General features: G+C 47.2%; 1 protein-coding gene across 1 annotated transcript in view; it reads right to left on the bottom strand.

Annotated features, from left to right (window-relative positions):
• Nucleotides 1-13,596: 13,596 nt before the first annotated feature.
• WNT3A (Wnt family member 3A) overlaps nucleotides 13,597-22,425 on the bottom strand; it is a 99,549-nt gene continuing 90,720 nt past the window's right edge. Inside the window, exons 3-4 of the mRNA XM_030445317.1 lie at nucleotides 17,080-17,345; nucleotides 13,597-14,078 (exon numbers count right to left, since the gene is read on the bottom strand). Of these exons, the coding sequence (XP_030301177.1) occupies nucleotides 13,599-14,078; nucleotides 17,080-17,345 (746 nt within the window). The 3' untranslated portion in view covers nucleotides 13,597-13,598. The remainder of the gene's footprint in view (nucleotides 14,079-17,079; nucleotides 17,346-22,425) is intronic.

Here is a 22,425-nt window from a genome sequence, read left to right as displayed (position 1 = left end):
GTGCTGCCTACATGTGCTCGGGGAGTCCAAGCTCCTATTACAGGCAGGGGAGAGTGAATTTTTGTCTGGTAGCATCTGTGGTATCTTTTTGGGGTTCCTCTGCATATCCCTCGGGTAGTCCAGAAGGATGTGGATCTCCTAAAGGGTCTGTAGGATTTTATGTGCCAATCCAGGTTACCAAAGTGATGCAAAGCAGAGCTCAGACCTCCTGGTGGAATAAATCCCTCGTTAGACTTGAGTGACAATGACAGGAACTTGAAAGCCATATCTCAAATCCCAGCAAATTGGGCTTGATTCGCTTGATTAAAGTGCCTGGTGACTTTTGACATGGTTTGGGATATCTGGGACAACTTCTTGGAGCTTCCAGACATGACACAGACCTGCAGGAGAGCCGTGGTGGTTCTGGAAGAGCACCTGGAGGACAGGCAGCATCCTTCAGATGGAAATGCCTGGAGGGCATCGATACGTCTGCTTGTGGTTCTGTGGGCACCTCCTTTTGTCTGTTTGGATCTCTGAGCTGAATCCCACTCCTCGTAACCAGTGAAGCCTGTGTGGCAAGTCTGCAAGTTTGTGGAGACTTTGGGTGCCTTGTTCACATGCAGATTTGTCTGATTACAAGTGGTTGGTTTCCACCAGATGAGTGCACGAGGGCTCTGGGGGCTCCCAGAAGCTTTGAGCTCAGGCTGCATGCACAGAGCAACCCAAACTGGTTTGAGTTACTGTCCATGTGTGACTGGGAAGCCTGAGCATGGAAAGCAGGCAGCAGAGATGGTGTTGTCCCACCAGCATGTGAACTTGCCATGGATTTCCTTAGGAGCTGTGTAGTCAGTCCTCATTTTTAATTTTGCTTTTTTTTTTCCTGGGAACCAAACCTCTGGCCAAGTTCAATGCACTCGTTTCTCAAAGAAATATGGAGGTCTCAACTCTGCTAATTACAAGGAAGTTAGGTACCTAATTGCATCATAGTATCATAGAATAATTTAGGGTGGAAGGGACCTCTAAAGGTCACCTAGTCCAAGCCCTGCAGTATCAGGGACACCCTCACCCATCAGGGTGCTCAGAGCCTCCTCAAGCCTCACCTTGAACATCTCCAGGGATTAGGCCTCAACCACCTCTCTGGGCAACCTGGGCCATTTTCCCACTCCCCTCATGGTAAAGAATTTTTTCCTAGCATCCAAGGCCTGTGTGCACATCAATCCTTAAATTTTTCCCTGGAATGAGGTCAGACCCTTGGCTCTGCCTACCAAAGAGCTGCCACTTGGTAGTGGAACAGTTTTAGGTACTTTCTATGACCTAACTATGGTTCTGTGCCCATAGTTAGGCTGTGTTACCTACCCAGAGAGGGAAAAGGGACAGTTCTGCAAAAGAGAGGACTTTTGTGGGTTCCCTAAGGATGAAAAATCCAGGATATGGAGCAGCAATGAGGTATCAACACCAGATTTTCTTCTTTAAATCATAAAAGTGTCTGTAGGGGTTAACAGCACCCCCAAGGTAAGAGCAATCAAGGTGTCCACTCATTTCTTAATTTTCCCTATTTAAGCCAAAAAGAAAAGGTTCTTGCTCAAACCCAGTGAAGCAGGCAACACAGCTTAACAAATAAACTTATCTCAAGTGCTCTTTAATAAGAATGTTTATCACTTATTTCTGGAAAATATGCTGAGCTTGGTATGCTGAAAGCTCTCCGTGGTGTTTGACCTGTGTCCTTCAGAGCAAGGGCTCGGGGTGTGGTTGGGAGGGGGAGAATATTTTGTCTGGGGTAGCACAGGATGTTGCTTGTCTGCCAGTCTCTTCTCATAGAAAAGTTTGTTTTGTTTTGTTTTGTTTTGTTTTGTTTTGTTTATAGATGTGTTCATTTAGTGTCTCTGTAGAAAGCCAGGTGATTTCTAGCAGCCAAAGTCTATGTTTTAATGTGATAAATATAATGGGATAAATGGGATTTAATGGGATTTAATGGGATAAATATCTGAATCTCCTGAAAGCTCTCTATTGGCTGTAAAGGAATCATCAAGGGTGAGGTGAGAGGAGACACCTGGTCTGCCATCGATTCCTAAAACCCCAGACTGGTTTGGGTTGGAAGGGACCTTAAAGACCACCCAGTTCCAAGCCCTCTGCCATGGGCAGCCCTCTGCCTACCAGCCCAGGTTGCTCCAAGCCCCATCCAACCTGGACTTGAACATTTCCAGGGATGGGGCAGCCACAGCTTCTCTGAGCAACCTGACCTAGTGTCTCACCATCCTCACAGTGAAGAATTCCTTCTTAGTATCCCATCTAAACCTCCCTTCTTCCAGCTTATATGAGGGATACCGTTGGGTGGCTTGAAGCTCTGCTAACTGAATGATGAAGGTCACAAGAAAACAGATTTACTTCTGTTTGTATAAGTGGGGTAGGAGATGCAGAGGCACAGAGTCCCTGGAAATGTTTCCTTCTCTGCCTGCAGCTCTTCCTGCAACAAAACCATCACCTCTGCAGTGGATCCATCACCTCAGCACTGGATCCATCACTTCTGCAGTGGATCCATTACCTCTGTACTGGATCCATCACCTCTTCTTTGGATCCATCACCTCTGCAGTGGATCCATCACCTCTTCCTTGAATCTGTCACCTCTGGAGTGGATCCATTACCTCTGGAGTGGATCTATCACCTCTGCAGTGAATCCATCACCTCTTCTTTGAATCCATCACCTCTGCAATGGATCCATCACCTCTTCCTTGAATCCATCACCTCTGGAGTGGATCCATCACCTCTGCAGCCAATCCAGTCAAACTGAAAATGTCAAAGAGAAGCTGTGCTGCTTTCTGAATAAACTGAGCCCACCTCAGGAGGATGCTTTTCCTCACTAAGGACACAGGAATGGGAAAGGCTGCAACAGGGTTACTTTGGAGACCAAATTTCTCTGTATGCAGTCACAGAATCACAGAATGGTCAGGTTGGAAGAGACCTCCAGGATCACCCAGTCCAACCTTTGACCAACACCCCAGTCCATGCTGGCCATGGCAATGGGAGGTCAGCCATGGGGAGTTCCCATGGGAGGATCAACATGGGTTCCACCATCTTGCCTGTCAGCAGTGTCTCCCTCTAGTTGTATCCTGATCACAGGATTGTCATGGTTGGAAGACATGTCTAAGATCACCATGTCCAACTCTCAACAGCCCTTCCATCCCCTTGCTGCAATAAAATAAATTAATAATATATATATATATATGATTAGAGCACGTCCTGAAGTCCCTCACCCACACAATTTTTAAGTACCTCCAGGGATGGTGACTCCACCACCTCCCTGGGCAGCCCATTCCAATACCTGAGTACTCTCTCAGTGAAGAAATTCTTCCTCAGACTGAGTCTAAACATCCTCTGGTTAAACTTCAGGCCATTTCCTCCAGTCCTATCTCTATTTACTTGAGAGAAGAGACCAACACCCACCTCCCTACAAGCTCCTTTCAGATCTTAGAGGGTAACACTTCATGTTCAGTGTCTGCAATCTATTGATTTTTCCAGCATGATCTGGTGGTTACACGACTATGCCCAGCAGGCTCCTCACCTCATGTACTGACAGAAGAAGAAAATGGCAGGAAATGGCAGAACCAACACAAAATTTCTTAAAGACTTCCAGAGCCATTGTGCAAGGTGTTGTCTTGCCCATATTGGGCTTTTCTTGCTCCAGAGAAAGAATATTTATGGAAATGGTGGTGGGTCACCTTGTAGCAGCTCTCAGCTGTGAGTAGATACGTGGTTGGTCCTTGTCATCCCCACATTTGAATCACAGCATCACTGAGGCTGGAAAAAACCTCATCAAATCCAACCTCTGACCTAACCCCACCACATCAGACAGACCATGGCACTCAGTGCCACATCCAACCTTTCCTTAAACACCTCCAGGGATGGAGAATTCACCACTTCCCTGGGCAGCCCACCCCAATCCCTGATCACCCTCTCCATGAAGAAGTGCTTCTTGATATCCAACCTAAACCACCCCTGGGGCAGCTTCAGGCCATGTCCTATTTCCCTGTCATTAGTTGTCTGAAAGAAGAGCCCAACTCTCACCTGGCTCCAACCTCCCTTCAGGGAACTGTAGAGAGTGAGAAGGTCCCCCCTGAGTGTCCTCCAAACTCAAGAACCCCAACATCCTCATCCTCTCCTCATAAGACTTTTCCCCTGGATGCTTCACAGCCTCATTGAAGCAGGATGAGTGTCCTTTCACCACCTTCCTGCACATTGCAGCTGGACTCCTGAAAGCTGAGTCCTTGTTCCAGTGATGCTCAGATGAGAAATGGGCTGGTGTACATTTTTGACTCTTACTTGGGCTGTCACCTTCCATGGGTTAAACAGTGCCAGCTCAGGTGGCAACTCTTCTTCTAAACTACACACCTTCTGCCCCACAAGAGAATCATAGAATCACAGGATCATCCATGTTGGAAAGGAGCTCTGGGATCACCAAGTCCAACCCTTGATCCACTCTCCCCGTGGTTCCCAGCCCATGGCACTCAGTGCCACATCCAGTCTCTTCTTAAAAACCTCCAGGGATGGAGAATCCACCCCCTCCCTGGGCAGCCCATCCCAATGCCTGAGCACCCTCTCTGCAAAGAATTTCTTCCTCATCTCCAACCTAACCCTCCCCTGGCAGAATTGAAGCCCATGGCCTCTTGTCTGACAGATAGATCCCAACCCCCCCCTGGCTCCAACCTCCTTTCAGGGAGTTGGAGAGAGTGATGAGGTCTCCCCTGAGCCTCCTCTTCTCCAGCCTCAACACCCTCAGCTCCCTCAGCCCTTCCTCACAGGAATTCTGCTGGATCCCTTCACAGCCTCCTTGCTCTTCTCTGGACCTGCTCCAGCACCTCAATCTCCTTCCTGAGCTGAGGGGCCCAGAACTGGACACAGGACTCAAGCTGTGGCCTCACCAGGGCTGAGCACAGGGGCAGAATCCCTTCCCTGGACCTGCTGGCCACGCTGTTCCTGAGCCAGCCCAGGATGCCCTTCTTGGCTACCTGGGCACACTGCTGGCTCATGGTCACCTTCCTCTCCCCTCAAACTCCCAGCTTCTTTCCTGCCTGAATGCTCTCACCCCCTCTGTGCCCCATGGAGCTCCCCATGGGGTTGTTGTGTTGAACCTCATCCCGTTGGAACCATCCCAACTCTCCAGTGTCTCCAGGTCCCTCTGCAGAGCCCTCCTGCCTCCCAGCTGCTCAATACTCCCCCCAGCTCAGTGTCATCTGTGAATTTGCTAATTATTGGACTCAATCCCCTCATCTAAATCAATTAGAGGAAAGCATCTTTGTTCCCTGCTGTATTTCAACCCCCCGGATATGTAATATTTTCCCATTGAAATGGTGGAATGGTGAGGAAAAGACCCAAAGGCAGGTTAAAAGGAATGCACTTTTTTTTTTTTTTTTTTTTTTTTTTTAATTTTCATTATAAAGTTAACACATCTATCAAACTTAACTGGTAACAAAAAACAGTTACAAGACATTGCTAGTGTGCTGTCAGTAGAAAACAGAGTAAAAGCCCATGAGGTCACAAGCACAACAGCAGAGCAACAACACTGTCCCGATGAGTTATTTCCGCAAATATATACTCTTACTAATATATACATTTATTCATAAAATAAATAATCATAAAAAAATCATCAGACTTAACAAAAATACTGAGGGGGGGGTGGGGCAGAAAAAAAAAAAAGGAAAAAAAAAGGTGACAATCCTACTTTGTACAATAGCTTTGGAATTTCAGGTTGTATCATACATGCAATCTGTAAAAAGGGGGTGCTCAGGTGGGGTGAGGGCAGGGGCAGGCTGGGGAAGGGTTACAGACAGTGATGTAGCTTTGAAGGAGGCGATGTAATCAGGCAGACAGTCTGTGGGAAGGGAAAGCAACAGTGAAAAAAAAAACCCCACAAGAAGATACTTGTCCTTGAGTGCTGGACAAGCATGTTTTTGTACCATGGGGGAATCCCCTTGGGGTGCTACAGGTCTGTGTTTTATGTCTTCCACACTGCTGGTGGGCTTGTCAGAGAGTCCAAAGCTACGAGAGGACTTGTTCAGGCAGGTTTTGTCCTGGGAGTGACAGAAAGTGATGCCATAAGAGAGAGATTTGAGCAGTTCATCCACTGAGATGAAGAGACCAAAGGCTGAGCTGCAGTCAGTCAAGGACCAGGTGGGCAGTTGGGGCAACCAAGGTCTGGAGGAATTCCCACCAGTGGGGAGGATTTCATCACACACAGGAAAAATACTGGAGGAATACCTTGGAAAAACTCAGGCCTTTTTTGTTTTTGTGCATGTTGGGAAGGAGCTCTGACAAGATGGTGCCTCCCCTCCAAAAAAAAAAAAAAAAACCACCAACCAAAAATAATGGGTGATGCTTGGCTGCTTCTCAGCCTGTGTCTGTAGAGGATGTGACTTCAGTATTTTTTGGTGGAGTGGAATGAACGGTGAGAAATAAATAAATACTAATAAATAAGAAGAAGAAACTTGGAAAAAAAGAAAAGAAACTGAGGAAAGCATCTCCTCACACCTTCCCTACTCTCCATTCCCACAGAGGGCTGCCCAAGACCTCCCTTGGTCCATAGAACATGTGTAACATCAGCAAGGTCCACAGCAGCAGAGGAGGAGACCAAGTCATGTGGAAAAAACCCCCCTGTGAATGTTGTGCTTTAGGAACTTTCTCTATCTGGATGGTATTCACGTGACAAGAGGATTTTTGCCTGTAGATGACTTGGTGGGACTTGTCCATTTTCATTCTGTGCTCACCAACAAGGAGAGCAGAGATGCTCCCTTGGGGCCAAACCCATTAAATACCAGTCAGTAAAGTGGATTCAAATAACTATCCTCACAGGGTAGGTCCACCCTCCTCTCCCTTTGAGAGACTTGCAAGTCTGGCATTATGAAATGATGCCTTCTGGTTTCTATCAGTATAAAGGAGAGCAGAATTGAGCCCATACACAGTTTTCCATCTTAAAGCCTACAAAGACAGGGGAGTTGGGCATCTGGAGTGGGATCCAGCTTACAGATTAAGACACACACTTGTAGATGTCCACAAGCATCAGTCTCCATGTGAGACAGACATTTAAACACCTGTCTGTGATGGAGTCAGCATGGTTGGTGGAGTCCAGAGGGTGGTTCAACTACACCCTACAGTGGACACCTCCATTTGGACAGCTGAATTGTTCTCTATTTTCCACTGCTTATTGACTAGGAGCAAAAGTGAGTTGCTCAGCACAGGCATCTGCTGTCATCTGAGATGCCCTGAGGTTTCTGGAGCATCTGCATGGAGCTGGGAGATACACTCTGGGACTTAAAGGAAGCCCACATTCTACCAGAGCAGTTTCTAGAAGCCTCTGGGGTACCCTGGGGCATCCCAAAAGGCTTGAGACCTATCTTCAACAAATCAGCTCAGCCCCAGATGCTGTGTTTAGGCAAATGGAAACCATCATTGGGCTTGTATGGGAGCTTCACATGTAGGTTCCTGCATTTAAACATCTCACTTTGCCTTCTGAATCCCACCCAAGGCAGCCTCGGGTTAACCCTTGGAGTTAACCTTTGCTTGTGCTTGAGAACATCTCCCCCTCCAAGGTGCAGATGCACCCTAAGGTGGAGATGCACCCTAAGGCACCTCCAGAAACTGCAGCAGGATGGGAGCAGAAGGATTTGCCCAGATCCATGAAAACACTGGAAATGTCAGGGATGAGGACTTAACACCCTCTTCTCCAAATGGAGGCCACAGAAGCCTCAGTTTCTCATCAGATCAAAATATCTGCAACCCCCTCAGCAGTTCAGAGAGGGCTGAGGGAGGAAGGTCCTGTCCCCTTGTAGTGTAGTGAGGAACTGCAGAGGAGGAGATTTTGTTGGAGGACACAGGAGGGAAGCAGGAAATATGAGCAAAACATTCAGCAAAAAGCAAGCCAGATCCTGCTGCTGCTGCCCAGAGAGAGGGGAAATCCAGAAAAGAGATTCTGCCATGTGAAGAACTCTCAAGAGCCAAGATTTAGCTTGGAGGGAAGTAGGAAAGAGGAGGTGCATAACTATGGAGAAAAGATGGAACCTCCTCCTGCCCATCCCACCTTCTGTCCCATGCTCTCACTAAAGCTTCTCATCCAAACAGCTTCTTGGGCACATGACTGAGAGATCTGGGAGAAAATTCCACCACTGACAGCAGAATTTTGCCTTCCTAGAAGCTCCAGCTTTGGAGAAGGTCTCTAGAAGAGCAGGGAGTCATTTTCCTATAGGCAACTTGTTTAACCCAGGGCAGTGGCTGGTCTGGTGCCTTTTGATGGCCCTATTTTCTCTTCCCAAAGCAATATCTCTAAGGTATCAAGGGAATAATTGCCATAATGCAGAATCTAAGTCTGGGATTCACAACTCCAAGCTCTTGCAGAGTGCTCGTGCACCTTTAATACCCCAGCAACATCAAAACCCATCTTTTCAGCACCAGAACTTCTCCTTGAAGCTAGAAAACTGATCCAAACCTATAGTGTATTTGAATTTAAGGATGAGGAGATGGGAAGCACACAAGCACAGGTATGATGGATGTGTTCCTGTACCTGCATGCAACTCAAACCATTTCTGAAGTGGCAGATTGAAGTGGCAATTGCTCTCTGAGGTTTCCTAACACAGAAATCCTGCAATGCTCAGCTAAGACTCCAACACTCCTGGCTGCAGGGCTGATGTGGTTGGAGCTGACTCAGAGGTTTCTGTCCCAAATTGTGTTCTGTGGCGTGGTTGTCTCTGCAATCCTCTCCCAAGATAAAATCCTGGCTGCTTTAGCTCCTCGTGTGAAGGAGTGGAAACAATTCTGGAGGCTGCAGAATGCTTTGGAAAAGACTTTCAGTGGGGAACATGCCCCTCAGCCAAAAGAGATGCATCAAGGGGTCAAGTAACAGAAAATGTCATCTGTTTCCCTCCCCAGGTTTTTTCTTTTCTCTAAGAAAGAGAAGACCCCGAATTCTAAACCTAAACCAAAACGAGAAAAAAAACCCAAAACAAAATAAAACACCAAAACTCCTAAACTTTCCATTTCTTTCATAGAAAGAAAAGAGATGAGATCAATTTCCCCCCTTGCAGGTAACTCCACTGCCTTTCATGAGGTTGGATGTGGAACTGATAGGCCCTGTCAAACCCATCTGTTCAGCTAAAGGAAAGGTTGGATATAGCAGCATGTAAGGTGGAGGGAATTGTGGTCTGGTTTTCTTTTTTTGTGTTTTTTACATCTGTGTTACTTGGTTGGATGATACCTTCTCCCTTTTCCCTGGCACTGCCAGACACATCCCTGGTACAAACCATCTGCCTGGGGACAAACCTCATCAGAAGTGAAGGCTGAAGGGAAGGGCACCGTGGATCATGGAGGTTGAGTTGGTCAGCTCCCGTTTGTGGGAAATTAATGATTCAAAGATCTTTTTCCTTTTGACTATAGATGGGTCCTTACCCAGCTCAACTGAGGTGGAGGGGAAGCTTTGACAGAAAGCCATGTCCAGAGAAGTGCACAATTCAACTGCTTACACACAAGCATCTCATGTTGTTTTGGACACCCTACAGTCTCTGACATAGCCCAGATTTAAGACTTCTTGGTGTCCTATGTCATTGAAGCAACAGCTGGATCCCAATAAAATATTAGCAGGCCACCTAAAATGTCACCAGATAATTATATTATTGAGTAAAACCCTAAGTTCCCTCCATAAGAAAGGTCCTACCACTTGCAGGATGGGAGCACCTGAGGCATGAGAAAGCTCTGGGTTATCCTCAGACCATCTCCTAAAAGAAACTCAATGTAGGCTTGATGAAATGTAGGGAGGGATGGCTCCTCACTCCTCATTGACTCAATCTTTCATGCCAGCACAGTGGCAACCCCTTCCTTGAGACCTCTCAGGTAGGCAGTAGAGTGGGATCTTAGTTTCCCAAAGAATCCTCAGTGCATGTGTCCTAGGGAGTGTTGGGCCAAGTCCCTTCTCCAAAGCCATGGGGTCAGATGCAGGTCTGGATTGTGCACTCAGTGTGCTCCCAGCAGGCTCCCTCTCTTCCCTCCTCATGAGTGGGCAGAGTCAGACCCAAGAATAGGACCCTCAGATGCCCCACAGGGTGGTTAACAAAATCCAAACTGGCATTTTTCATTGACTTTAGTAGCATCTTAACCCCTTACATTGTATCACCGTGGTGGATGATTAATTAATTACACCATCAAACCAAACAAATATGCAGAGGCACCATGAAACACCCCTCATATGGGGTGGAAGTCCTCAATCACTGAGCTGTTTCAAGCCTGACCCCAGCTTTGAAGGAAGGACCCCAACTTCCAACCCACCTCAGCTGATGATCAGGTTGTAGCTTCACCTCCTTGACTCACAGTGGACTTCACATCCTCAGACTGGACCCATCTAAGACCTCATCATCTACTATGATCTCATCAGCTAAAGTCAGAGGAAAGACAGAGAGTAATTTCCCAAACATAGCTTAGATACCATCCAAGACCATAATGAATCACCTGGACTTGTTTGCTTCTTGTCATTGATCTGAGCAGAAAAGTAGGGAAATAGCTTAGATTAGATGACATGGTCAGATGAAATAAATTCCACTGCTGCAGTTAAATCTGTTCACTTGAAGAGGCAATTGCTCAGCAAATGCCTACTTTGGGGTTGTTCCCCCCTCCCCAAGTCCATGCTTCCCAAAGAGCTTCACCTGGTAATTATGTTTGGCTTGGTTCTGGTGCAAAAGCAGAAGTGGTGGTTGTTAGGATGCTGTGGATGGGCTGGAGTCAGAGTCCAGCTCCCATGCATGGAAGTCAAGTCCTCCAGCCCATTTCTTCATTGGTGTGGTGTAGCAGAAGGAGTTTGAAACCACCCTTGTTTAAAAATATTGGGGTAAAACGAATTGTGGGTGTCTGCTGAAGTCAGTGGATTGGCAGGAGCTGTGACCTGCAATGATTTGCATCTCTGCTGTTGGGACACCACTCACTGACAGAAGTTCCTGGTAGGATGTGTCCCATCCCTTGCTGTGACTGATCTGCATCATATTCAGGAAATCAGACCAAATGTCTTCCCTTGTCCCATCTTTTCCAGTTCTTCAGCGGCTTCCACCGTGTGGAGTATGAGGTTTTCTTCAGCTTTTGCCATCTTGAGAGCTGGTGTTGGAATATTGGTTCTTGTGGCAATATCCCCCTGCAGTGGCTTCCTTCTATATTTGCCATTACAATCAGATTTTGGTTTTCTCCCAGATTTTGTTGCAAAAATCAGTCATGGCTCCATTAACTGGTCCATCTTCCTCTCAGATTTTATTGCTTTCTACCACTGGTGTGTGGCCATCCATTGGGTGCAAGATTTACATGTACAGATATGAGTGAGTGGTTTGGAGTTTTTTTCCCCATTTTTAATTGATCTCTCTTGATCTCTTCCTCTCTCCTTCCTTCTCTTCCGTGCCTCTGCTCTCATTTCATTGAAGCTTTTTTAATTTTTTTTTTCTTTTGCAGAGCATTGATAGAAGTGTCTCCATCAATAAGCAAAGCTCTCTGGTGCCCTTGGGCAAAGCCCTGGGACAAATGGGTGATGCATAAACTTCTCCAGCCTAGGAGTAGTCCCAGGAGACACCATGACTCAGAGTCAACCCTTGCAGGCATCATTTCCTCCTCTTTCCTCTCTGATGGGATGAAGTTCTGTTTGTTCCCTGCTTCTTCTGCATGCATCCTTTGGTTCTTGGGAATGAGGACATGCAGGAGAGAGGGGCACTGATATATCTACGTAGACATCAAGGAGTGAACTAGCCAGCAGTGATGGTTGCATTGCCATGAGGAGACTCTTATGGGTCACTGAGGGTTGATCATGCCCCATTTTCTTCCATGGACTGGAAGAGGAAGAAAAACCTGCTAATCCATTGTCCTTTTTCCCAAGATAGGAACCCAAAGGTATGGGTAAGGCAAAGAGGACAGAGGATAAGTGCATCTGAGACTGAACAGATCCCATCCTTGGTTCACCTCTCATTTGTGCCAGGATGGACCAGGAATAACTTAAGCAGAGTTATGGTGCTTCAGGTACCAGGGTGATGGGCTGTGCTTCTCAGCAGATCCCCACGAGTCTGAAGAAAGTCCTGGTGCCCACGGAAGAGGTGGGTGCTGTTTCTGGAACTTGGCAAGCCTGATCTGAAGTCATTAGCAGAGCAAGACTCAAAGATGTGGAGGCAGAGGTGAACAGCAAGAGATGGGTCAGTGCTGCAGAGCTGGGAGGTGGCTCTTAGTCCAAACTTGCCCTAAACTTGAGTTGGTTCAGCCTCTGGGTTTTGTGCATTTTAACCTGTGCCACTTTTAGAGCTGGGAATGGCTGTAGGAATTAGGTGTGGACTAAAATTTGCCTCCAGTCTGAAACTGTTCCAGTTTGTGAGGGTTGGTGGTGGGCTGGTTCATCATCATGCAAATGGAAGGGTGACAAGCAGTCCTTCAGGGTCAGGTTCCCAACAGACTTGTGGTCTCAGGCTTTTGCTAAGTGCCCAGGGGGGAAGCTTGGATGAGGTGCAGAGAGCAGATGGACTAAGTGCACTTTCCACTGTTGGTGATGATGTTTTTTAATGAATTGGGAGGGATGAACGCTTCCCCTTTCCTCCTCCACAGAAACCAGCTGGGATGCTGAAGAGCTGAATGTCCCAACAGAGAGTATCCAGCCCCAGGAGACTTTCTCTGTGCATTTTATTTCCAAGGGAGGCTTTTTGGCTGAGACACATACCAGGCCACAGCTGGGGCAACATCTCCCTTCGTGGGACTGTTTCCTTCTCAATGCACACACTGAGTCCTCTTGACTTCACGTATTAGGCACTGAAAATTTCCACACTGTGCCCATCACCTGTGTCCCAGGAGGGAATTTGCAGGAAACCATCAGGAGTTGGTTTCACTCCCTCTTCCTTCCTCCCTTTCTACAGGTGTCACTCCATCCTATGTCAAATCTGGCAGAAGATACTAATGCTAAATAGTTCACATGAAGAGCTTCCCTGCTCTACAGCTCTATTATGTATTTTTAGAGTTCTCCAGTTCCAGGGCAAAAGCAAAGGAGGATTGACATATATTTATTATTATTTTTTTTTTTAAAGTCATTAATTTATCTGATTTTATCTCTCTTGCTGCTATTGTTGTTGCTTGTATTGTACACAGAGTCTGACCACTTGGGTGTGTAGATAGATCTCAGAAAGCTCAGTGTTGTTGTTCCACACAGCCTCTGCCTGGCTGAAGGAAAAGGAGATGCTTAGGAAGATGCAAGTCTTTCAAAGGACACTTAATCACACGAGTCACTTCAGGTGGGTGACAGCAGAGCAAACCCAGGCTTTTGTTGATGGTCTCCTTCCCAGCTCTGTGGCCTCAGCTGGTTGAAAAACCGCTGTCTACTATGGGAGGCATCATTGGGGCAAAACTTTTATGACTGCCAGATGTACCTCAGGATAGCCCAGAAGTCATTAGACCTATTCTATCCAACCAGTTTTAGCCTTTTTTTTTTTTTAAAAAAAAAAAAAAAAAAAGTTGTGTTTGTTTTTTTTTTTTATTCTTTTAATATCAAAAAAGGAGGCTTCTCTCATGTCTGCAACCTCAGAGGAAGTAGGCTCAAATCCATTCCTCCACTTGGAGCCCAGCAAAGGGATTTTCCTGCTTTATTTGCACGTGTGGACATCGTAGACTCTTATGCACTCCTGGCAGCGGACGTAGCAGCACCAGTGGAAGATACAGTGACATTTCTCCTTCCTTTTCTCAGTCCTCGTGTTGTGCCCGCGGCCGCAGCACAAGAGGTCACACCCGTCAATCCCGTGGGAAGTGACGTTACAGATCCTGTCACGGGTCCCAAAGGAACCTGTCTCGGGGTTGGGCTCACAAAAGTTTGGTGAGTTCTCGTAGTAAACCAGGTCCTTCTCAGTCGGAGCCTTGAAGAAGTTGTATTTGGGCCTGAGGGTCTCAACCCAGCCGCGGGATTCTCGGTGTTTTTCCACCACCATTTCGGAAGCGCTGTCGTACTTGTCCTTGAGGTAGTCACCAATGACCCTGAAGTCTGGCTGAGACCACCAGCAGGTTTTCACTTCACAGCTGCCTGAGAGGCCATGACATTTGCACTTCAGATGCATGAGTTCAATAATAGACTGGAAAAAAAAAAAAAGGAGAGGAAAAGCAAAGAAGAAGGAAGGCGTTAGCTTGTCATCAAAACTCAGCTCGTGTTCTGTTGTTAACCAGGGTTTCCTAGAGAAATGCAGTTTATTCATAGATAAAGTCACACACTTGTGGACAAAATTCACCTCAAGTCAGTGCCCTGTGTAGATGCTGGATCTGAGGCAGATAAAACCTCTGCAACTTCCTTTTTTTTTGTTATTGCTATCTCTAATTCCCACCCCAACTTTAAGCATCTACCGAGTGCTTTCACTAAGGGCTGCAGTGATTTCTGTGTGTACCACGTGTCTTAGCAGCTTTCATGGGTGAATGTTGTCCCATCAAACAGAAGCACACTTTGGACACACCTAGGCAGGGAAGCAAAGAATGCAGAAATCTTCTAAGATATTGTTCTCATCAATGAAATATACAACTATTCAACCAGAAAGCAAGAAAACGTGGGATGTCCTAATGCTCTGGTCCAGAATTCCATTTGTGTATGTTTTCAGTGAGCAAAAAAAATTCTAGCCTGGTTTGTATTTATGTTCAGAAGCCTGAAAAGTGTTTTATTTTTAAGACAGACATGATTTTTCTAAAAGCATTAAAAAAAAAAAAAAAGAAAAGAATAATATCTATTTATCTATCTATTTATCTATCTACATATGGGATCCCAACTTTTGATTTGGAAATGCCTCAACATAAACCACTGGAATAAATGGCAAGGTGATTATTGATCTCAGAAGTTTGCTAGTGGCTTTTAAGGTCTTCTGAAATCAGCTTAAAGGTTCTATAAGTTCTACAAAGTTCTACAAGTGTTGCCCTCTAGTATTCCGAGGTGGGAGACAGCCTTATGCAACTTGCTTGATAATCTGCATTTTCAGACTGATCAGCAAATTTCCTGGGTACGTGAACAGACTCGTGCCAACCTGAGTCCAAAAGATTTGCCATGAATCAGCACCTTGGTGCTCACCAGGTGCTTTCCTGGGTTATTTACGGAGTATCACCCACCGCAAAGGAGGTGGTAATTAGAGAGAGAACCACAAAATGTTTGGTTCATATAATCATGCACAACTTAATCAAAGCCTACCTGGTGGTAGGGCTTGAGTTCATATGGGAACTAAGATGAAACATTGCCTATGGCTCAGGTTTAGCTGGAAGCACTTGAGCATGGAAGCACGGGTGAGCTACCCTTTAAAGTGCAGGCACTGTGAGTATGGAAAACACCAGGGCTTTAAAAACCAGGAGGATTTCAGAGAGTGACATCTGCTCTCTAATCTCTGACATCTGCAAAATGTCCAAAAAATAACTCAATGCCAAGTAACGAGGCTTCTAACAAACAAACAAAAAAGCCTTCTGCAGCCCTGTGACCACAGGGATGTTTGCTCAAAGCTCATTTTTACCAAGGATTCTCATCTGAATACAAATCCCTTCTTTCCAATCTACCCAGTCCTGTTTATCTCATTGTCTACCCCATCAATAGCCAACAGCAATGCCTGATACCTTGGGACACCTGGAATAACTGGGCCAGTGCTCAAGGAAATCACAATATTTCTTGTGGTCATCTTCATTATGGACAATTTTTTGTTTCTGGTGGTATTTCTTTTGGAAGGGTTGCATTCCCTATTTCAAACCAGCTCTCCTGGGGGGTGAGGTAGAATAAATCCAGCAGAGCTTGACAGCCCCCACCTGAGGAGCTCACACCAAAGTCCTAGACTGCCTGGGGACAGCTGCTTCCAAGCAAGATGCAACTGTGGTGGCTTTGCTACAGCTCATTGCACAGCTTGATGTCGTCCTAAGCATAAGCAAGGCCTGCTCCTGGGGGAAAAAAGCCATATTAATCTCTTTTGATTACACTGAGGTATTTCTCTTCCACTGGGGGATAAACTATATCAAGATTATTATGTGAAAAAAACCCAAATGCTGTTATCTCAGAGGATGTGGTCTCCATCAGTAGGAGCTTTGTGAACTGAATTTTACAAAGTGTTTTCCATGGATTATGTTCTACTGGTATTTATTGGCTATTCTTGAGATGAGAAAGGGAACGTCTTCCTACTGGAATCATTCCACCTTGTGGAAGAGATTCAGAGTCACTGTGATGGGGACAAGACTTTCTGCTTTCAATTCCCTCATACTTTTTGTCCATGACTGCCCTTCAAACACACCAACTGGCTTTGAGGGGTGATCTAATTTTAATCAGGAGGGACCAGAGTTACATTCCCTCTCCTTTCCTTTAAATACCGCTTGGGAAATGGAGCAGTGTTGAGAAGAAGGGTGGTGGGAACTGCTCTCCTGCTCTCCCCCACCCTCAAACTTACAAAGCAGAGTGGTGATCCCATTCCATTCATTATTGGAATGAACAATTACACTCAAAGTAGGATTCAGTTCCCAAACCCCATGAATCTAATGCTGTTTGTGAGCTCCAGGGATGCATAAGGCATCTGTCCCAAGATGACAGAGGACCTGGAGGACACACAGAGTCTTTCTCAGTAGCAGCCCAAGGACAGGCTGGGTACTTCAGGATATCTCAGTTTATCTCAGTTTATACCAAAATGCATTTAGGTTAAGCAGCTGAATCCTCCCCATAAAGCCTATTCCATCTCTCTTAGCTTCAGATGTCTACAGCACAGACATCTCCAGCTCCACAGCTCCCCTTCTTACAGACAGCTGAGGTGGACAGGCAGAGTTAGAGCATCATTAAGTGAGTTATTTAAAATTATTCCTTCAAGTTGAGGTGACATCACAACCCAGACCTCCCTGCCTTGATCCATTGTCTATAATGGATCCACTGGCTCCAAGGCAGATGTTTACCTCTAGGTGGGGAAATTAAAGCTTTCCCAGGTCAAGCCACCCCCCTGAGAAGAACTGTGACATGGAACATACCATTGTTTCATGATATAAACCAGCCCAAATTTAGGTTTGGTTAATTCCCCCTCCTCCCTTTCCCTGTTGATTTGTGCCAGGTAAGAAAAGATTAGAGCTGAAACTCAGCGTCCTTACGGTCCTTCCAGCTTCGTTGTTGTGCCTGTTCATGGCTGAGCGAGCGTCCGGCCTGTTCTCCCGGGCGTCTGCAAACTCCCGAGACACCATGCTCCCAAACTCCACGTCCTCACTGCAGCCCCCCCATTTCCAGCCTTCCCCAGGAGAGCCCTTGTGACGGGTGTCACAGCCGCAGATGGTGGCCGAGCCCTCGGCGCAGGATCTGGTGACGGCAAAAGCCACCCCGGCCGAAGCGATGGCGTGGACAAAGGCTGACTCCCTGGTGGCTGTGAAAGAGAGAAAACAGTGAATAAATGGACAGTAAAGGGACCACGTCTGGTTAGGGGCATCCCTGTGAACACCTTCTCTCAAGGCCATGGCAGAAGGCCAAGAGGTTCATCAAGGATGAGTGCCATGTCCTACATTTTGGCCACAACAACTCCATGGGGAGCTCCAGACTGGGCATGGAGTGGCTGAGAGCAGCCAGGCAGAGAGGGACCTGGGAGTTTGGGGTGAGAGGAAGGTGAACATGAGCCAGCAGTGTGCCCAGGTGGCCAAAAAGGGCATCCTGGGCTGGATCAGGAACAGCGTGGCCAGCAGGTCCAGGGAAGGGATTCTGCCCCTGTGCTCAGCTCTGGTGAGGCCACAGCTTGAGTCCTGTGTCCAGTTCTGGGCCCCTCAGCTCAGGAAGGAGATTGAGGTGCTGGAGCAGGTCCAGAGAAGAGCAAGGAGGCTGTGAAGGGATCCAGCAGAATTCCTGTGAGGAAGGGCTGAGGGAGCTGGGGGTGTTGAGGCTGGAGAAGAGGAGGCTCAGGGGAGACCTCATCACTCTCTCCAACTCCCTGAAAGGAGGTTGGAGCCACGGGGGGGTTGGGCTCTATCAGTCAGACAAGAGGCCAGGGGCTTCAGCTCTGCCATGGGAGGGTTAGGTTGGAGATGAGGAAGAAATTCTCTCCAGAGAGGGTGATCAGGCATTGGAATGGGCTGCCCAGGGAAGTAGTGGATTCTCCGTGTCTGGAGATATTTCAAAAGAGCCTGGATGTGGCACTGAGTGCCATGGGCTGGGAACCATGGGGGGAGTGGATCAAGGGTTGGACTTGGTGATCCCAGAGCTCCTTTCCAACACAGATGATTCTATGCTCCTATGAAACTCTCTTCTTCCCTGTGGTCCAGCTTGGATCTACTCCAAAGACATTTTCTCATGCTCAGAGGAAATAAGTTCTTTTGTAGACAGGACCAGGCTTGATTCAAGACCAGAGATGTCAGCCAAGAAGTTTTGACCAAGGTCACTTTGAGGTCTTAGTTTGAGGCCATGGCAAAAAACAAGAAGTTGGTCAAACCTGAGTTTGAGTCCACGTAGAAGATACCACAGGGTTCTCTGTAGTACCATGTACCAGTCTTGGTGCACAGAATTTGGGCTGTGTTCTCATAAGATGGGAAATCCAGGTCTACACTTAATGACAGTTTTCACCCTTAGTGGTGGGACCAGCACCAGGCAAAGCATCTCTTCCTTCCTAACTAACCAGTCAGCCTCATCCCTGGAGAGGTGGTGGAGCAGTTCATTCTGGAGGCCATCTCTAACCCCTTGGAAAAAAAAGTTATCAGGAGTATCCAACATGGATTTAAGGGGAAATCATGCTTGATCTGATATCCTTCTACAAAGGCATGACCCAATGGGTAGATGAAGGGAGAGCAGTGGATGTCATATATACTTTGGCTTCAGTAAAGTTTTTGAACTTGCTTTTTCTACACAATGCCTCAGGGTGGTGGGTGGCATCAGCCAAAAGATTTTCTGGCTAGGGGCTGAGGAGCTGAGGTCTCTGTGGAGACCTTCTGGAGCTTTTCATCTCAGCTGGGGTTTGTTGGGGCAGGGCAGTTAAGTTTTAGCCTGGCTTTCCTGGGTGCTGGTGCTTTTTCTGGTCCAAAATGAAAGCCACATATTTCAAACTCCTTTGCAAATGGCAAAGATACAAAAAAAAACCAGGTTTTATTCCACTCTTCCTTTCCCAGATTTGATTTCACGATGTTCCTTCACTTTCTAGAAATGACTCTGGAGTTCAACACCATGTCTGAGGAAAAAGCAATTGCCATGGGTTTTTTTTTGGCAAAATGACATTTTTATCATAGGCTGGGCCCTTCTCAGACCCTCGAGGTAATTCTAAGAAGACACAACAACTCTGCAACTGTCCTCCCTTAACCTCCTGTTACCATGCCCCACTCAATATCACCTTGTGACTATGGAGCAGTTAGCCCAGGAAGAATATTGTCCCTGAGACCTTCCAGATGATCAGGCTGGGACAGCACTGAATGGATCCATAAAGCTCAGGTTCCCAGTTGATGCAGCTTCACCAGCTTCTGAGCTGTTCATCAGCTGATGGGGTGCTTACTCCAAACCACCCAAACCTTCTCTGAACCATATTTTGCTGATCTGAGCTTTCCCTGGGCATTTTGGCTTATTCTTTACCTTCTAGATGCTTCCAGGCTTTGCTAAGATGGGGAGAGTCCAACATGCCAAGCCCAAAAGCCAGCATGTTCTTGGGGAGAAATGAAAAGTGCCTGCTTGCAGAGCAATCCCAGCTGGGTGGAAGGCTTAAGCAAGAACTTGTGCAGCCCCACATTGCTTTGGGAAGTCTCCCAAACCCCACAGTATGCAAATCAAGCAGTGTGCATGAACTTACAAGCTGAAGGTATGAGCAATGTCCTGGAACATGTTGTCAATGCACATGGTGAGGTTAGCAAGTCACCAAGGGCTCGAACCAAAAAAAAAGAAAAAGTACAGGACAGGAAACCTCAGTTCCACAATATGAGTTTGCAGTCCCCTTATTCAGCATCTGTGCTGAAAGTGGTGACCAGGCAGTTCCTGAGCTCTGGGGAAGCATGGGCAGAGCACTCCAGCTCTAACAGGGCTGGGCACTTAGCATCTTGCACTTGCATAAGACCAGGTAAGATCCAGAAATCAAATCTTAGGGGTGAGGAGCCTGGTGTGGTGTCTCCAAGGACACTGATGAGCAGCCCTGCAGTCTGGAAAAGGCAAAGGTTTCTCTTGGAAACCATTCAGTGGGATGAGTGCCATCACCCACTGGTAGGGAGGTAGAGCCTGACCAGAGAATATCTGACAAACCTTCCACCTCCTCCTCCAGTTAATATTGAAAACTTTTGATATGCTGCTGTGCCATGGACAGAAGAGGAAGATGCTAATTCTTCTTCTTCCCCTCTCTGACAGCTACAGCAGCTGAAGCACACTGCTCAGATCACTTGGGAACCACCCCTTCCTTGGGAATCTCTCATCACTTGGGAATCACCCCTTCCTCTGCTCAGGAAGAGAGACCTGATCCAGGCCTTTGGCTGCTTGAGAAGGTGCTGAATTGATGTTTGCAAATGCCATGGAAAACTCCTGTGCCTTGCCATGCTGGGCATGACCTGAAAGCATCCACAGGCATGATGTTTGTGCAGAAAACCTTCTCCTGTGTGAGAATGAGAAGGAGATGGTCTTGGCTTAGGAGTCCACAGGTCATGGATCCCCCCTGGGTTTTGTTAGCTCAGAGCAGAGGTGCTGCTGTGTGCATACAGCTACAGAGCTCACCAAAACACAGGCAGCTTCAGGACACGCAGTCTGCAAAATTTCTGCATTTTTCAGGAATTGGTGGCAGCAGAACAAGGAATCACAGAATGTCAGGGGTTGGAAGGGACCTTCAGAGATCATCGAGTCCAAACTCCCTGCCAAAGCAGGATCCCCCAGGGCAGGGCACACAGAACACATCCAGGGGGGGTTGGAAATTCTCCAGAGAAGGAGACTCCAGAACCTCTCTGGGCAGCCTGGGCCAGGGCTCCCTCACCCTCACAGCCAAGAAGTTTCTCCTCACGTTGAGGTGGAAATTCCTACATTCCAGTTTAAACCATTATTCCCTGTCCTATTACTGGGCACCACTGAAAAGGGATTGTCCCCTTCCTCTTAACACCCCTCAGATATTTATGGACATTCCTAAAATCCCCTCTCAGCCTCCTTTTTTTAAAGCTAAACAGCCCCAGGTCTCTCAGTCTTTCTCCATAGGAGGGATGCTTAAGTCCCTGCATCATCTCTGTAGCTCTCCCTTGGAATTTTTCCAGTAGATCCCTGTCTCTCTTGAACTGGGGAGCCCAGAACTGGATCCAGAGAAAAGTAGAAGGGGAGAAGGACCTCCCTAAATCTTCTGAGGAATTACAGGAGCTTGGGTTGTAGCTACCCAAATTCTGCCTATTCCCCAGGTCTGTTACCGTAACTCCTCACTTCGAGCCTTCATCTCCAGTAGGTAATTACCAGGATTTGCCTTCAGAAGCACCCATTATACTCTTCTTTTTCCCAGAAAGAGCTCAGATGCCTTTTTTTACAGCCCTGTATATAGGCCCCGTAATCACTCCCTTGGCTTTTTTGAAATGCAGCCTCCCCTGGGGTGGAGTGCAGCCACCACTTAACAGCACCCAACAGGAAGCAAAGAGCCTTGTATCTGATCCTAACAACCTGGGGAATGCAGGCAAGCAGAGAGAAAAAGCTGAAATCTGGCCCCGGGCTCTGGGGTGAGGAGTTTGTCTCTTGAGAAAGTTGCAGCCGGAGCTCCTAATGACTCCGATGGAATTAGGGCACCGGGTTGACATCCCCTAACTTTAAGGCACCCGACTTCAATCCGGAGGCAGATGGAAGAATTCCCATCTCCTGGACCGCATCTCCAGAAGTTTAAGGGCTGTCCCTCGGTTACTAAGTGCACCCGAACCTCCCGAGAGCTCCCCCGGGATGGAGCCGGAGGCGATGTAGCTGCAGGAATGGAGAAGGAGTGGATAAGAGATAAGGAGGAGGAAAGCATGCACTTGTAATGGAAATGAGGGGTTATTAAGGTGCCATATAAAAATGCGAGAGACTTAGGAAAGATAACAGGGAAGTGCGGTGTATTTGTGCAGGTCGCCTCATTCCTTTCTGGGTGGTTCTGGTAGCAGGAGAGCAAGCAGGTAGCTATGTCTTGAAGAGAGGTTCTGGAAAGTCATCTGGCAAGAGGAGGTTAATAGGGACTTGTATCTCACGAGGATGTTGACTTAGGAGCGTTTTAACCACTTTGCTTTCAGTGCAGCTCAAGGTCACCAAAGCTCTGGCTTCATTTTTTTTAATCCCTGCCAGCTCCCAAGTTTCTCCACAGGGCTTGGATGTTTGGTGCTCCTTCCAAGTTCCCTCGTTTCAGAGCTTTTTGGGGGATTGGCTATTAGGGAAAAAGGTGCTGAGACTTCCAGAGACCCTTTAGGGGTTCTCTGTAGCTTTCCCCTCATTGTTCCCCAAAGCACTTCTGGAAATAGGGTCAGGAGGAGCTTAGCCCATGAGGTTGGGAGCCTTAATGCCCCATG

The sequence above is a fragment of the Calypte anna genome, chromosome 2 (genome assembly GCF_003957555.1).
Source record: "Calypte anna isolate BGI_N300 chromosome 2, bCalAnn1_v1.p, whole genome shotgun sequence".
Taxonomy (NCBI): Eukaryota; Metazoa; Chordata; class Aves; order Apodiformes; family Trochilidae; genus Calypte; species Calypte anna.
Note: the sequence above shows the minus strand (reverse complement) of the source record. Positions and strands in the feature narration are given on the sequence as shown.